Consider the following 17,628-nt stretch of genomic DNA (forward strand, 5'->3'; position numbering starts at 1 on the left):
AAAAAAAAATAATAAAAAAATAATAAAAACAATAATAACAATAACAATAATAATAATAACAATAATAACAATAACAATAATAATAATAACAATAATAATAATATTAATAATAACAATAATAATAACAATAACAAAAATAACAATAACAATAACAATAATAACAATAACAATAATATTAAGAATAACAATAACAATAACAATAACAATAACAATAACAATAACAATAACAATAATAATAATAATAATAATAGATGTTAGGGTTAATTCAATATGGGCAATTTGGGAATTGTATAAAAGAATTAAGGGCAAAAAGGTAATATACTTGATCAACATAAAAGGGCTTTTAAGTTAAAAAAAAAAAGCTCCCCTCACCTAGCTTTTAGCTTTTGGCTTAAAATAAGTCATTTCTGACTTAAAATAAGTCATTTTGATAATTGCCAAACACTTTAATAAGTCAAAAACTGGCTTTTAAACCAGTTTGACCAGCTTAAAAGCTCATCCAAACAGGCTCTAAGAACAATTATGACTCAAACTATCATGCTGGACACTAGCACAAACAAACATATATAAATAAAATATCCAGAGAGAATTAGCACTATTGAATAGTAATACCAAACCAATGACTAAATTAAACGACATACTATTTTCAAAATAGGTGTTTTCCGACTAGACAAGGACGGGGGGTTACTTGTTGAAAAGAAATAAAAGTAACATTGCCTAAATGACAATATACAATAGCCTAAGATTGAACATGGTATCATGAGTTAAATCTAAGCTAAATCGCTGTCAACAGGATATAATCAAGGGGAAGAACAAAGGCAAGTCATCCAGATAGCAACTAACTTCATATTGTGTTAACTCTCAGTAAAAAAAAAGGTGGAGAAACCGAGTAACACAACTCATGTTTGTCCGAATTTTAACCAAAATGTCAAACTATTAAAGACAGAACCAACCAAATTACTATGCAAATAATACCATGAATCAATGAGTCAACCGACACTATAGCCTACTAAATAAAAATTTCACTAATACTCAACCCCTACTTGCTGTCATGATTATGAGGAGACAAAACGAGAGAAGATTACACTAACACAAAGAGCTGGATACACTCAAGATAGAATTTACAGTCGGTATCAAGAAAACAACACACGAGAGTTTTATTTCAAAGACGGGAAAGAGCATAAAGAGAAAGAACTTTACCTTTCGGTGGAGCAGGAACTGAGACAAGACGAGCTTGGGGCGTTCTATTCCACTACCAGCAACTTAGAGAAATTTTGACGGGCAGCGGGGGTAGTGTTCAGAAGAAGAAGCTGGAAACAAGATGCTCTTTAGAATACTTGTTGATTTTGGGAGCCAACCTTTCCCTGCGATTTTGACCCATTCCAAAAGAGGAAAGGGCGAATCGACTCCCTTGTATCCACTGCTCGACGTGGCATCATCCCACAACCACAAGGATGAAAACGTGTGACTTGTTGCTGCTACAGTCATAATGTGGGAGAGGGAAATGAAGAAAACGACAAGGAATTTGCAGTGCTACTCTGTCTGTGAACGTTGGAGCTGGAATTGATTCACTCGCTGAAGTGGTTCACGCGTGAGGAATTGTTGGGGCCACATCTGTTGCGATTTTGGGCTTTTGCTGCTGGGTTTTGCGTTTTTGGTCTTTGTTGGAGGAAGAAGAAGAACTAAGAACATTGGGGTGGGGTCGGTTTGGTGTTGGATTGTTAGCTGGATATTTGGTTGAATGAGTATTATTGTATTGTTGTATGTATGGGTCGGCTGGGAGTGTTGTTGGAGTGTATGTGTATTGTATTGGGCTGGGAGTGTTGGGTTTAGATCGCCTGAAAGAGGTAAAAAAAAGGCCCAAAATAATCAATTAAAATGGATTGAGTGAATTGGCTAGATTTGGCTAAGGTATGCAATAGAGAATTAATTAACAATTTAGTCAAATTGGGTTAATTAGTAAATTCGACTAGTAATTAAATAAGACGAATTAATATAATTAACTAATGAGCTTCTTAATCTTAACAAGATAAAATAATTAACTTAATTATAAACTAGTAATTTAAAATTATAACCACAACCTAAGTTAGTAAACCAATAAAACACGCTTCCAAAATAATTAAGCTAATAAGCTAAATAACTCCAAATAACGAATATACTTTAAACCCAATTGAAGATTTAATTAAAATAAAATCTTTTTGAGACGATTTTCGAATATTTAAGAAACACTAATTATATATATAATTATAAAATACTATAAAAATCGACTAAAATTACTTAAAGTGACCTTGAAAAATATTTAAATTTTTATAAAGTAATTTGAAAATTAAGAAACTCGCAAAATAATTATTATCGGGGAGGGTCAAAATTCGGTGTCAACAACGTTTATTTAGTTCATAATTAGTAGTAGTGAACAATCATCACCATCTCTGAAACGGTTACTTCTATTTTATTTGTGGAGTTAAGTGTTGGATATAAGTTAATCATAAGTCCCTTGGGAACGATAACTCGTTTCTTTAAGAATTTATATTACTTGAGCAACCACGTACACTTGCGTGTATATTGGGGAGCAACAATGTTATTTAAGCTTTTTGACTTTCATTAAAAAACTCATCTTTAAGCAAAATCGTCTTTTCACTATTTTTCTTGAATTATTGTACTTTTTTTTCCATTTGTAAATGAAGATGCAACAAGTTTTGTAGAATTTTAATTCAAAAGAAATGAACAAAAATAGGATGGTTCAAGCGAGTTCAAAAAAGAAAGGGGAAGTAAGAGAAATTGTATCTAACAACACTGAATCAAAAATATGAAGAAGAAGATGATGAATTTGTGTCAATGGACCAAGTTGATTGTAAAGAAATTGAGGTATGGTATGTTAGATATTTTAATTAATTAAGCTAGTTTCTGCTTTCCTAGTTTTAAGGGTATATGGTTGCCATTTCCAAGCTACTGGAAACATGTGACTTAGTAGATCAGTTTTAATTTCTTTTATGGCTTAGTGATTTAGATAATATAGGATGTGTATTGCCTTTATAAAGGCCATTCTTGTTTCAGTTTAGTGAGAAGTTTACTACCTCCCAAACTCTTTTGTGTTTATCTTGATTTCTTCCCAGTTTTCTAATAGTGGTATCAAGAGCCAGTGAGGGTGAACGTGTTTTATTTCTGAGTGAGCGATGGCTTCAGAGAGTTTTGTTCAACTTTCTATTCCACGCTTTGATGGTCATTATGACCATTGGAGTATGTTGATGGAAAACTTTTTGAGGTCCAAAGAGTTTTGGCAGTCGTTGATGGTGGATTCCAAGAACCTGCGGCTGGTGTTGTTCAAACAAATGCTCAACAAACAGAGCTTGAAGCACTGAAGTTGAAAGATTTGAAGGCGAAGAATTATATTTTTCAAGCCATTTATCGTTCAATATTGGAAACAATTCTTTGCAAGGATACGCCAAAGCAAATTTGGGACTCCATGAAGAAGAAGTACCAGGGAAATGCAAGGGCAAAGTGAGCACAACTTCAAACTCTACGAGGTGAGTTTGAGACCTTGCGTATGAAGTCGGGAGATTAGGTGTCGGTGTACTTCTCACGCACTATTACAATTGCCAACAAGATGTGGATTCATGGAGAGAGGCTTGAAAACGTCACCATTGTTGAGAAGATCATGCAGTCCATGTTGCCAAAATTCAATTTATTATCTGCTCCTTTGAAGAGTCCAAATATTTGGATACTCTTTCACTTGATGAATTACAAAATTCTATGATGGTTCATGAACAAAAGATTGTTCAACATGATGTAGAAAAGCAAGCATTACAAGTAACCACAACCTCAAAAGATTCTGGGCGCAGAAGGAGCAAGTGGTAAGGAAGAAACTCAGAAAAAATTGAAGAGGGAAACCGAAAAAAGAATGGCCAACATGATCGTGACCAACGACACTTGTCCAATGGGAAGGAAAGGTTTGCAGATAAGTCTCATATCGAGTGTTATAGATGCACCAGGTATGGTCATTACTGTTCTAAATGTCATACATATCTGAAAAATGTATGTGAGGAGAACTCTAATTTTGTAGAAGTAAGTGAGGAGGGGGAGGTCTCTTTGTTAATGGTGAGCCAATCTTCAGAACAATACCACAAAAGTTTATGGTATTTAGACACGGGCTGTAGTAACCATTTTTCTGGAGAAAAATCTGCATTTTCTGAACTGGATGAAACTTTTCGCACAACAGTCAAGTTTGGGGATGATTCCCGTATTGCTGTCAAAGGGAAAGGGAAGGTGAAACTCCAAACAAAGTTTTCATCTATACAAATTATTTCTGATGTTTTCTTTATATTAGACCTGAAAACTAATCTTATCAGTGTGGGTCAACTTCAAGAGAACGGCTACGAGGTGTCTATCAAGCATGGGATTTGCAAGATCCAAGATTCTAATCTTGGATTGATCGCTGAAGTTAAGATGACGACAAATAAGCTTTTCCCACTTGATATGCATAATATAGGCTCTACTAGTTTTTGTTTTTCAACAAAGTTGAATAGTCAAGCATGGCTTTGGCACTACAGATATGGGCATTTGAATTTTGGAGGACTGAAAATGTTGCAGCAAAAGAAGATGGTTACGGGTCTTCCTAATTTTGATATGCCTATAGATATTTGTGAAGATTGTGTCATTGGAAAGCAATCTCATGATAGCTTTCCAAAAGGAAAAACATGGAGAGCTAAAAGGCAGCTAGAGCTGGTTCACTCGAATATTTGTGGACCAATTGAAGAAGGCACCAGCTTCCAACTTCAACGAAATCGAAGAAGGCCAACATGGATGATAGATTATGAGGTGAGTGGAAATGAAAAATCTGGAAATAAAGATTCATCTACATATTTAGCTTTATTTTCTGGTTGTGATCCCGTAAGATTTGAGGATGCATATAAAGATGTAAAGTGGCAGAAAGCAATGGATGTTGAGATTGCCGCAATTGAAAAGAACAATACTTGGGAGCTTACAGATCTTCCAAAAGGCCAAAGATCGATTGGAATTAACTGGATTTATAAAATTAAACTCAATGAGTCTGGTGAAGTTGATAAGTACAAGGCGCGCTTAGTGGTGAAAGGATACAATCAAGAGTATGGTGTGGATTACAAGGAGGTTTTTGCTCTGGTAGTCAGACTTGATACCATCCGATTGGTGTTGGCATTGACAGCTCAAAACAATTGGCCGATTTATCAACTAGATGTAAAATCATCCTTTTTGCACGGAGAGCTGCAAGAGCAGGTATATGTTGATCAACCTCCTGGTTATGTGATGCATGAAAGTGAGCATAAAGTTTATAGATTGAAAAAGGCTTTATATGGGCTAAAACAACTCCCCGAGCTTGGTATAGTTGCATTGATGCATATTTTAATCTGGAAAATTTTAGAAAATGTCCAGACGAGCATACACTTTATACAAAACTTGAGGATGGGAAAGTTGTGATTGTATGCTTATATGTAGACGATTTAATTTATACCGGGAGTGATCCTGCATTTCTTGAAAAATTTAAGCTATCCATGATGACTGAGTTTGATATGTCTGATCTTAGGTTGATGCATTACTTTCAGGGCATTGAAGTAAAGCAATCAAGTAGTGAAATTTTTATTTTACAAAGAAATATGTCCACGAAACATTACAGAGGTTTGAAATGCAGAGTTGTAATTCTGTCACAACACCAACTGAGTTGGGACTGAAATTGGAAAAGAATCCTATAGGAAAGAAGATTGACAACACTCTTTTCAAACAACTCGTGGGATATCTGATGTATCTAACAATCACCAAGCCTGACATAATGTATTCAAAATTTAATATCTTCAATCATTTGTTGGCTGCTAAAATAATTCTCAGGTACTTACAAGGTACCACTGACTATGGTATACTTTACAAGAAAGAAGGCAAGTCAGAGTTAATTGGCTTTACAGATAGTGATTTTGTTGGAGATAAAAAAGACAGGAAAATCACTTCAGGCTATGTGCTTATGCTTGAATCTGGAGCTGTTTCTTGGTGCTCCAAAAAGCAACCAATTGTTACATTGTCCACTACAAAAGCAAAGTTTGTAGCTGCAACTTTGTGCGCTACCCAAGCAATTTGGTTGAAGAAGATATTGGCTGAGCTTCATGTTCAACAACAAGAACCAATTCTGATTTACTGTGACAATGGCTCAACGATTAAGCTTTTAAAGAACTCAATGTTACATGGACGGAGCAAACACATAGATCTTAAGTTTCACTTCTTGAGAGATCTCATGACGGAGAAAGTTATTGATGTTGTCTACAGTAGAAGTGAAGACCAAGCTGCTGATATCTTCACTAAGCCCCTGAAGCTGGCAACATTCAGAAAGTTAAGGAAGCTACTTGGAGTTTGAACTTTAAGGGAGAGCTACAGTGAATGATGTTATTAAGCTGAAGTCGTAGACGTATCAATTTAAAGGAGGGTTTATTAGATATTTTAATTAATTAAGCTAGTTTCTATTTTCCTAGTTTTAAGGGTATATGGTTACTATTTCCAAGCTACTGGAAACGTGTGACTTAGTAGGTCAATTTTAATTTCTTTTATGGCTTATTGGTTGAGATAATGTAGGACGTGTATTGCCTTTATAAAGGCTGTTCATTGTTTCAGTTTAGTGAGAAGTTTATTACCTCCCAAACTCTTTTATGTTTATCTTGATCTCTTCCTAGTTTTCTAATAGAAGAAAATAATGACATGGATGAGCCTTTTCTCAGACAAAAATGGCATAGACGAGTCAAACTTTTAATGGATGACATAGATGAGCCGTTTCTCAAATTTCGATGACATATTCCAGTCTTTTCCCTTTAATAAAAGGAAAATCATTTTTGTACCCCAAAAAATGAAACTATTAACAAGCTCATTCCCCATTACCTTTATACCGCTTTTTATAATTGGAAAGGGCTAAATATATCCATGTACTATTAGCAATAAATATACCACTCGTTATACTTTCGGGCTAAATATACCCTTATAACTAATAAAGGACACATGGACAAATAGGATTAAAAGAACTATTCAATTTAAAATAAGTATAACTTACATAAATCCCATAGTGTAAGACCTAAATTACATTCTATCCCTACTATTTTTTATTTTATATAAATCTCTTAAAATATCAGTCATCTGGATACATAATTAGTTGTCTGGATACATTAATTCTACCCTACAATAAGTGCCAGTCTGTTGAGCCAAAACTGGAAATAAATTTGAAAATCTAATTAAATCCCATAAATTATGCTTACGTTTCTTCTTACTATCAATTAGACAGATGCTAATCCTAACAGAACGAAGAAATTCAAAATTCAAATCCGCCTCCTATTCGTCGAAGAAACTTTTCAAAGTGATGAAGAGATACAAAGTTTTGATGCGTGCAATTGTGTGTTCAAAGTGGGAAAAAAGGACGCACATGCTCTTACCATGGTTGAATCGAAAATTGACGATTCCTATTACATACAGATAGCAATATATATAGTTGATACAAACAATTCAGATGTGAAGGCAAAATACAAAATAGAAAAGCTACTCTAGTGGCTATAATAGCAAAAGACAAAATAAATCATAACTTCAAATTTCGAGTTAAAATATCTGATAACAAAAGATATGTGACCATAATTATTGTGTTATAATACACCATTTTTACTTTTTGAAAATGTGTTCGTTAATATATTAGTCATGATACATTGCTAGTTATAACTTGATACATTACTAGTTTGCCACATATGCGTTGGCTTTTTTGATCTGTGATGTGTGTAGTTATTATAAAGTATCATTTACATGTTAATTCGTTCTTCTTATTCTTTGTAATGTATCATTATAGAGGCATGGGTAATTAAGACACACATTTTTTCAAATATATTTTTGAATGTGTTTGTTAATATATTAGTCATGATACATTGCTAGTTACAACTTGATACATTACTAGTTTGCCGCATATGTGTTGGATTTTTAGATCTATGTATCAATATGTGGTTATAATAAAGTATCAGATGCATGTTAATTCGTTGTTCTTATTTTCTGTAATGTATCATTATAGAGGCATGGGTAATTAAGATACATACCTTTTTTTTGTAGTTTGTTAATATATTAGTCATGATACATTGTTAGTTACAACTTGATACATTACTAGTTTGCCGCATATGTTTTTTAGATCTGTGTGTCAATGTGTGGTTATTATAAAGTATCAAGTACATGTTAATTCGTTCTTCTTATTTTTTGTAATGCATCATTATAGAGGCGTGGGTGATTAAGACATAAAGGTATGAAATGTATCAGTTAGTTTCAAATTTTCGACCCCTCCTTTTGGGATTTTTTTGACAACCTGTGCTTTCGAAGATGAAGGGTCATCTTTCTTCAACTTTTCAATGTTTACCTTCGTCGTTACTAAAGGATCATGAAGTTTTTTAGATCTATTTTCAGCCCAACCAATGTCTTCGTAATAAAAACACAACCAATGTTAGGTCCGTTTTATTGTGTCAAACCAAGATTAAAAGATGTTGCATCTTCCTTATTTATCAACGATTTGTATAAGAAGAAAGAAAGTTGAAATTAAAAATAATGGATGAACAGACAGTTGTAGAAGAAGATAAAGATACCTATTTCACGTTGAAATCGTTTTGACATGATCTTCCATATTTATCAGCGATTTGATGTAGAAAGAAAATTGAAAAACAATGGATGAACAGACAGTTGGAGAAGAAGAGAAAGATACCTATTTCACATTGAAATCGTTTTAACGGGAAAAAGAATAATTTCAAATTTCAAACTAATGGAGTAATTAACTGAAAAGATCATGGGAACAAATATGAGAGAGATTTGTGGATTGAAATCAGGAAGGGATAAACAGGGTATTGGGGAGTGCTTAAAAAAAGGAATGTTGGAAAAATTTTAGAACTGGTAGGGAATAATGGAAATTATGGAAAAAAATGTGTATATAAGTAATTTTTCCTTCAAATAAATCCAATTCAGATATAACTTGCCCAACGCCAATAATATAACCCGATCTAATCTATAACATTGACCTACCCAATTTATCTTTTAAACATAAAGAAGCCCTAAAACACATCTTCTTCTCTATCTAGCAAAGGAAAGTGTTGTTTGATGAAGTTGAGCCATCCAATGTGTGCTCACCAAACATTTGTAACATGTACTAACAAAATACCTCGATTTTCATCAACATGAAGCCACATATTTTGCCCAAAAATGCAGCAGTAAACCACTACGAATTGGATTTATTTTAAATTAAATAGTTCTTTTTATTCAATGATTTGAAATTATAAGTTCATGTCCACTATTTATTATTAATTGATAAGTGTTAATGCTCCCAGATGTTTTGATGATCTCCTCACAAAGTGCAGAGACCCGGTCCCCTGTAGAGTATGCTCGTCGAGGGTCATATGTTGTACAGCTGGAAAGTTGTCTGCGTTAGAAGGTTGGTGAGATGCCAGTGTCCTGAACCAATCAGAACGGACGAGGTTGTTTGTATGCTCGACAATAGCTCTTCATGGTTGATATATTCAACTCACAAACAACAAAATTATTCATTCATTCAAAGAGAGATATTCAAGCTTCAAAACAACAGGGACCTGATAGAGTGTATTATTGCTTTCTGTACCAGTTGTTACCTTGAGTGCTTGTAATCGTGCTTATATTGTAGGAATCGTTTTGTTTGTGATAGAAACGTTTCAAGTTTGTGTGGATAATTGTAAGAACTTAGTTGTGAGTAACTAAAAGTCTATGTTAGTGCCGTAATTTTACTATCTATAAAAAAATCACTTTTTGAAATGTTCTAAGTATAAAACAATTTGAGAAAAATACTTAGAAAATAGTCGCTACTTAATTTTTTAAAGAAATTAAAAAAACTTAATTTAAAAAAAAGACTTTAACAGATTAAATTTTTAAAAAATTAGAGAAAATGGGTAAGAAGTTCTTATTTCTACTCTAAGAAGGTATTAACACTTAAAGTAGCTGCTAACATGCAGTTATCCTACGACTTGACTAAAATAATTTTTGACTAATTCTTTAGGAAAATGATTTAACATAAAAAATAATAATAATTTACACTATTTGAGTAACTTTGAGAAAATAGTTAAACAAAGAGCAATTTTTATTTTTTATGAAAATGAGACCTTAATTGAAACATTTGAATTAGAGACAAGTAATTAGAATTTTAATAAACTAGATTAGTTGGTTTTTATTTGAGTCATTTTTTGGTTAATCAAAATATGAAAAACTATTTTAAACTAATCTAAAAAAAGTTTTGACTAAAGATTATAAATGAAAATACAAGAGTTGATAAAATGAGATTTGTTAGAAACAAAACAACACAGAGAAATAGTTCGTCTTTTGGGGAATTCAACTAAGTTAATTTACAATTATAAAGTTAGAGTTAAACAACAAACAATAAATAATCACAATTAAATAATTAAAGAGTAAGGGATAAATTGAATTTGGGCCTCCTTTTGGGCCAATTTCACTAAAATTTTTGGGGTTTAATCCTAAACCCGTTTTTGTATACACTTGATGTATATCAGCATGTATATCATCCCTTTCTATGTATTTCTTGCTTCCGAACATCTGTATTTTGCCTCAGCCCCGTATTTTCCATTTTTTTTACCCATATATCAATGTATGCTGAATGTATACGGCTGTATACAAACCTCCTTTTGGGCTTTTGGGACTTGAGAATTCAATATCCCGCCTTGTATGGCTTTCCCGACACCTGTTCATCAGTCTTTAACTCGGAATAGGGGGTGGCTATAGCAAGAAAGTGGATTTGGGACTTTACGGCCCAATCGATATGCGGAAAGGGAGAAAGCAAAGTTCAATGGACTCACTCGACAACAAGGGGTTCAAGGCAAAAGAGCAAGAGTTAGTAACTTAACAAGAAAAATACATAATTAACTTAAGTCTGGACACTAGCAAATGACTTAGAGAATAAGTGTGCATCTCAAAGACTTATATAATTGGACCAAGCAGACTCATACATAAACTAATACCAAAAGAGACTTATCGAGCAAATTATATAGTAAAACAATCGAGAAACTCAACTTAAAGGCTTGTCTTTAAACAATAAGAGATTACTTTAACTTAATTAATTAGGAAAAAGGGGCCAAGGTATATCACACTATGGAGTCATACACACATGTTTACACAAGTGAGAAAGCTATCAATGTCAACATTGTACGGCTTACTATGCTTGAATTCATCCAAAATTAATAAGTAATTAATCCTACAAAGTAAGAAACAATGAACATATCATAAGAAAGACATGTTACCACTGAAACAAGACAAACCACTTGTTATCACTAGTAATCAAATAGTTGACCACATATTGACAATATGCAACTTGAAACGAGACTTTCATTTTTAGCAGAAGAAAAGGTAAAAATTAATGGCAACACAATCGGATATGAAAATCCATATAAAATCACATTTTGGCTTTGCATTAATGGAAAGAGAAACTAAACATGAACTGAGATTTGAAAACAAAAGCCATCTTTCAAATGATCTTAAAGATTAAACTCCAACAGAACTAAGATTTGAAAATCAATAAAACAAGAAACTCAGATTTTACACCGACTCAAACTTGAAAATGTAACCATTTTCGACTGAAATTTGAATAGTATGAAGACACAAACTTGATTTAAACGAGTCACAAAGACCACATAGACTTTTAAGGAATAGATAAAACTGAGCTATTGGAACAGGCATCCAACTACACCATATATATCAGCATTAACATATCAGTTGATTTTGAGAAAAAAAAACTTAAGCCTATATGCATAACATTAAATAGTAACAATCTCAAACGCAGCACACTTGACACTTAAATTCCGTATAAACGAGACGATACAGACCCAAATCCCAATGACATCAAGCAGTAGCTTCGAGAAGAGGAAGAAAGAACATAAATCAAAAGAGTAACCGAGAAACATTACAAACTTCGACTCGACCAAATAATGGAATCATATAAGAACAAATATATCACATTGCAACATCAACAAAACCAACGATAACTAACAACAAACAACCACATACTAAGGCTTTTCCGACATCGAAAAATATTATTTTCTTGAAACAGAAAAAGAGGCGAGGAGAATATTGTAAAGGAGAAAGCATTACCTTTTTCGGGGTAGCGACTGGGACGACGAGCTTTGACCGCGAAGAACTTCCACCACCCGAATCGATTCTAATGAGCTTCGGCAAGCAAAACAACTCCGAATTCGAGGAAAAGAAACTGAAAAATCCTCTCTGTTTTGGTCGAGAATTTTGCCTAAAAATGCCCTTGTTTTGGGTAACCCAAATCAGTATCTCAAAAAACCCTCTCAAACACTGATTGGTCGAGAGTTTATATAGGGGAAAAGAAAATCATTTTGGGGGGAAATCGGATGGAAAGGAAGAATTTGAATTCGAAATTCATACCAATATCCTCAAATCCTTGCTCAAAATCAGGGAAAAGACTGATTCTTACTTCAATTTTTTTTTTAAAAAAGGATGGGCGAGTACTGCCGATGTTGACGTTGTCAGGGTTCTCTGCGATTTGGTGAGATCTTCCGAGTTTGCTGGGGATTTTCGCGTGAAGAAGAAGCATGTGCAGGGGGGTCGGGTCAGTTTGGTATTGCTGTTGTTGTATGGAACGTTGGATTGTTGTTTGGGTATGCTGTATATATTGTGTGGAATGGATCTGTTTGGTATTGAATTGGTGGGCTGGGAATTGAGGTATTGGGCTGCTGAAAAGAGGTAAACAGAATGCCCAAAATTGGTCTCCAAATGGGTTAGATTTGTAGTTAATAAAAGGGCCATAGGGTTACAGACTTAACCAACTTCAGTTGAGAAGTTAGCCAAATTGAGTTTAATTAGCAAATTCGACTAAAACTTAAATAGGACAAATTAATATAATTAATTAATGAGCTTCTTACCTTTAACGAACTAAAATAATTAATTTAATTATAAGCTAATAACTTAAAAATATAACTATAACTTAAAGTAAAATAATAAAATATTTAACTAAAATGTAAAATCTTTTGTGATGATTTTCAAACATTTATATAATAACGTGATTGTAAAAATATACATATTTATTATTTAAAATGACAAAATTACTTTTAAAAATAACTTGGAAGTATTTTGAATTTCCTGAAACTCATTAATTCAAAATTATAACCATCACTAATAAAATATAAAATCTTTTCGAGACGATTTTTGAATTTTCATGAAATACATTAATTATATAAAACATATATATATTATTTAAAAATTATAAAAAAAATGACGAAACTATTTAAGATAACTTGCAAACTATATTTATTTTATTTTCTTGAAATTTTTATAAAACTAAAATTTTTAAATCATTTGAAAATTGGAGAACCTCAATGATTAATTTATATTGTGGAATGTCAAAATTGAGTGTCAACAATCTATATTAATAGTCAGGATTAGTATAGTGGGCAGTGTTGTATTTGCTTAGGCTCAATTAAGTAATAGGTGATATTACTTAGTGTGGAGATTAGTAGGTTAATCTCAAGTTGTAAACTGTGTTTTACTCTTGCTTGTGAAGATTAATGAAAGCAGTTTGAAAATCCCTGTGAGACAGGTCGTGGTTTTACTCCCTTGAGCAAGGAAGTTTCCACGTAAAGTTGTGTGTACAATCTGTACTTTCAGTATTTATTTACATTCAACATTTATCTGCTTTTGTCATTGTAAATCGTGCTAAGGACCTGGTCCTATCATAGTTGAGTGAACGCATATATTCCAACATTAATATTAGTAAAACTTCACACATAAACTTTGTACTGTCTCAGTAACAAAAGGTCAAACGACATGATATTTTCTAATCTTATCTTAGACTGTGGGAATGTTTAATATCTTCTCAAATCAATTAGTCAAACACTAACTGATACTCTTTATAAATAAATACAAGTGGGGATGGATTTCTTACCTTTTAAACAAAAGCAGAAACTTGAATGAGATAATCAAAAGCATTTAGGCTTGGAAAAAGTTAAGGGTAAGACTTCATATACTTGTGAGATTACTTCATAATACATTTGAAAAACAAAGGTATCAATCTGTTTCCAAGTGCATAGTAATATCATGAAGAGGAACATTGTCTTCTTGATTCTTCTCTTTCTAATTCAACTTTCTGTATCATTTGCTTCCTCAAATGAGACTGACTACAAGCTCTATTAGCTTTCCGAAATCTTGTTACAAGTCCCACTCATTTTTTGGCCAATAATTGGACCAAAAATACCTCTTTTTGCTCTTGGTTTGGTGTCACTTGCACTCCAAAAAGCCAAAGGGTTGTGGCCTTGGCTCTTCCTAATTTGCAACTTCAAGGCACAATTTCCCCGTCTTTGGCCAATTTGTCCTTCCTCAGTGTTCTCAATCTCCAGAACAACAGCTTCCGCGGTGGCATCCCTTTTGGACTTGGCCAAATGCCTCGCTTGCGAGTGATTGATGTTAAAAACAATCAACTCAACGGAAGTATACCAACAAGTCTATTTCAAAACCGGAGAGTTCAAGTAATTTCATTGGCTTTCAATGAACTCAGTGGTAAAATGTGGAAAGGGCCATGGTATGTACCCGAACTCAAAGTCTTGGATCTCACCAACAATAGCCTCACGGGTATGATCCCTCCTTCTGTTGGAAATGCCACAAAAATGATGAACTTCATTTTGTCTGGGAATAGAGTCAGCGGCAACATTCCAAAGGAGATCGGTAATCTGAGCCAACTTGCAGACTTGTCCTTGTTGGATAATCAATTAACAGGTTCCATTCCCAGTACACTGTTTAATATCTCGTCGCTACTTGGCGTATCTCTGTCATTCAATAGGCTTTCTGGTCCTCTCTTGCTAGATGAAGGGAATAATGTGTCGAATCTGTACTTTTTAAGTATATTTAACAACCAAATTTCTAGTTGCATTCCTTCCAGCGTATGCCAACTCACAGAGCTCAAAGTTTTGTCCATATCTTTCAACAATATAACTGGAGACATACCAAGAAATATTGGTTGTTTATCCAAGCTCGAGACGTTCTTGATTGGCGACAATCCAATAAAAGGGGCTATTCCCACTTCATTGGGAAATATTTCCACCCTGCGATATATTTATTGTCAAAACAATCATATAGTGGGGCAAATTCCTTCAGAACAAGGGAAGCTATCAAATTTGAGGCAATTAAACTTTGGGCAGAATTATAATCTTATTGGTCAAATTCCAGAGGATATTTTCAACATATCTTCTTTGGAAATAATTGATCTCAGTTTCAATAACCTCTCAGGTAGAATTCCAACCACTACAGGTCTTCCTCTTCCAAACATTAAGGATCTTATCTTGGGAGACAATCAACTGGAAGAAGAAATTTCATTGTTCATAACAAATGCTTCTAAGCTTGAGATACTGGATCTAGCACAGAACTTCTTTGCAGGAACTATTCGTAACAATTTGGGGAATCTCCGTGAGCTGCGAGCACCGCTCCTATATACGAATAAACCAACAGAGCATAAGTTGTGATTCTTCAATTCTTTGGTGGACTGTAAGATGTTGAAATATCTACAAGTGGGTAACAATCCATTGAATGCCGTTCTGCCCAATTCTATTGGGAATCTTTCATCTACTATTGAAGACTTTCATATAGCAGATGAACACATCAATGGCCTGATCCCCACAAGTATAGGCAACATGACCGGTCTTACATCCCTAAGCCTTCAAGGAAACAACTTGACAGGGAGTATTCCTTCTGAGATTGGTAAGCTTAAACAACTCCAAGGGCTGGCTCTATATAACAATAAATTGCAGGGACGTATTCCAGAGGTGGTATGCCATTTATCGAATTTGGTTCAATTATATCTGGATGGTAATGAGCTCTCTGGATTAATTCCAGAATGCTTTGGAAATCTTAGCATGCTTCAAAAGCTTTATTTGGGTCCTAATAAATTCTCATCAAAATTTCCATTGTGCCTTTGGAAGATGAGTGGTCTTCTCTATCTAGACGTGTCACAGAATTCAATAGAGGGAGAACTTCCATCAGATATTGGAGGACTGAAAGCCATTGTAGAACTATATCTTTACAATAACCACTTTTCAGGTGTGATACCAACCAGATTGGGGGAACTCCAAAACCTGCAGTATATTGACCTATCCAACAATTTATTTTTTGGCCAAATTCCATTATCCTTTGCCAACTTGATAAGCTTGAATTCTTGAAAAATGAGAAAGTATGCAAGAGGTTTGATACCGAATGTGAAGTGATGAGAAATGTTAGACACATAAATCTTGTTCCAGTGATTACTACATGTTCTAGTGACTATATAAGTGCCTTTGTTCTGCAATTTTTGCCCAATGGAAATCTAGAAAAGTGGCTGTACAAAGAAGATCGCCACTTGAACCTTCATCAAAGGGTCACTGTAATGCTTGATGCAGCTATGGCAGTTGAATATCTACATCATGGTCATGTCACTCCAATAGTTCATTGCGACCTAAAGCCGGCCAACGTTCTTTTGGATGAAGATATGGTGGCTCATGTTGGTGATTTTGGAATCTCTAAAATTTTAGCCATAAGCAAGTTCATGGCTTAAACCGAGACATTGGGCACTCTTGGATACATAGCACCAGGTATAAAAAAAAATCTACTCTCTTTGATTTTCTCTTATATCATAATTAGGCCTCTCCAAATTCTACAAGTAGAAAAAAACAAGTTTTCATTTATGCAGAATTATTGTTGTATTTCAACTGAGTAACTTTTCTTCAATCCTTTTCTAAGAATATGGCTCGAAGGGAATAGTGTCTGCTAGTGGTGATGTTTATAGCTATGGCATCATGTTGATGGAGGTTTTGACCAAAAGAAGGCCAACAGATGAAAAGCTATGCAATGAAAATCTTGACCTGAGGAAATGGATAATACAATCATTTTCAGGGAGTATGATGGACATTGTGGATGCCAATCTTTTTTGTGAGGAAGTACAAATCACTTGTAAAAGTGAAATATGCATAGCCTCCATGATAGAATTGGCTTTAGATTGCACAAAGGAAACGCCAGAATCAAGAATAACTATGAAGGATGTAGTGAAGAGGCTTAACAAAATAAACAACACATTTCTGGAAACATAGAAGTGATCAGCATCTGTTTGGATGGTGTTGTTTTGTGAGCTGCAAGTTAATATGATGCTTTTTGTTTCTTTAGTAAAGTCTTCGTATAGTACTACTTGGAGTCATATACTGTTTGTAATTTCATTTTGAGTGTTTTAAACCTATTTTAGTTTATCTATTTGTAATTATGTTTTGAATGCACTATTTTGCTTTATGTTCATTATTTGTATTCAATAAACTTTTTTTGATAAACTGAGCACTTTTCATTTCCTTGTACTAATTACTGTATTCTTTGGACTTTAGATGCAGAACAGGAAATGTGCTTTTAAAAATCAGAGGAACATCGCATTGACTCGCTATCACAAAAACAGGATTTTAGGCATTTTTCATGTATTAACGTTAGTCCAGTGAGCCATCGATAATTAGTGATTGACCCCCAAACTTGAAGGGAAAGTGGTGATTGTTACAGCTTCTACACAAGGTATTGGATTTAGCATAATTAAGCCTCTCTAAGGTCTAAAAAGAAAAA

The 17,628-nt window shown here is 33.8% G+C and overlaps 2 protein-coding genes across 2 annotated transcripts; both read left to right on the plus strand.

Annotated features, from left to right (window-relative positions):
• The first annotated feature begins 9,928 nt into the window (after positions 1-9,928).
• On the plus strand, positions 9,929-15,524 carry LOC125856145 (leucine-rich repeat receptor-like serine/threonine-protein kinase RGI4). Its single transcript, XM_049535701.1, has 3 exons — positions 9,929-9,932; positions 12,510-12,756; positions 14,306-15,524. Exons 1-3 carry the CDS (start codon positions 9,929-9,931, stop codon positions 15,522-15,524), a joined length of 1,470 nt encoding a protein of 489 aa, XP_049391658.1.
• Positions 15,525-15,551: 27 nt separating this feature from the next.
• LOC125856146 (receptor kinase-like protein Xa21) lies at positions 15,552-17,120 on the plus strand. The gene is made up of 3 exons (XM_049535702.1): positions 15,552-16,098; positions 16,365-16,538; positions 16,774-17,120. Exons 1-3 carry the CDS (start codon positions 15,552-15,554, stop codon positions 17,118-17,120), a joined length of 1,068 nt encoding a protein of 355 aa, XP_049391659.1.
• The last annotated feature ends 508 nt before the right edge of the window (positions 17,121-17,628 follow it).

The sequence above is a fragment of the Solanum stenotomum genome, chromosome 2 (genome assembly GCF_019186545.1).
Source record: "Solanum stenotomum isolate F172 chromosome 2, ASM1918654v1, whole genome shotgun sequence".
Classification (NCBI taxonomy): domain Eukaryota; kingdom Viridiplantae; phylum Streptophyta; class Magnoliopsida; order Solanales; family Solanaceae; genus Solanum; species Solanum stenotomum.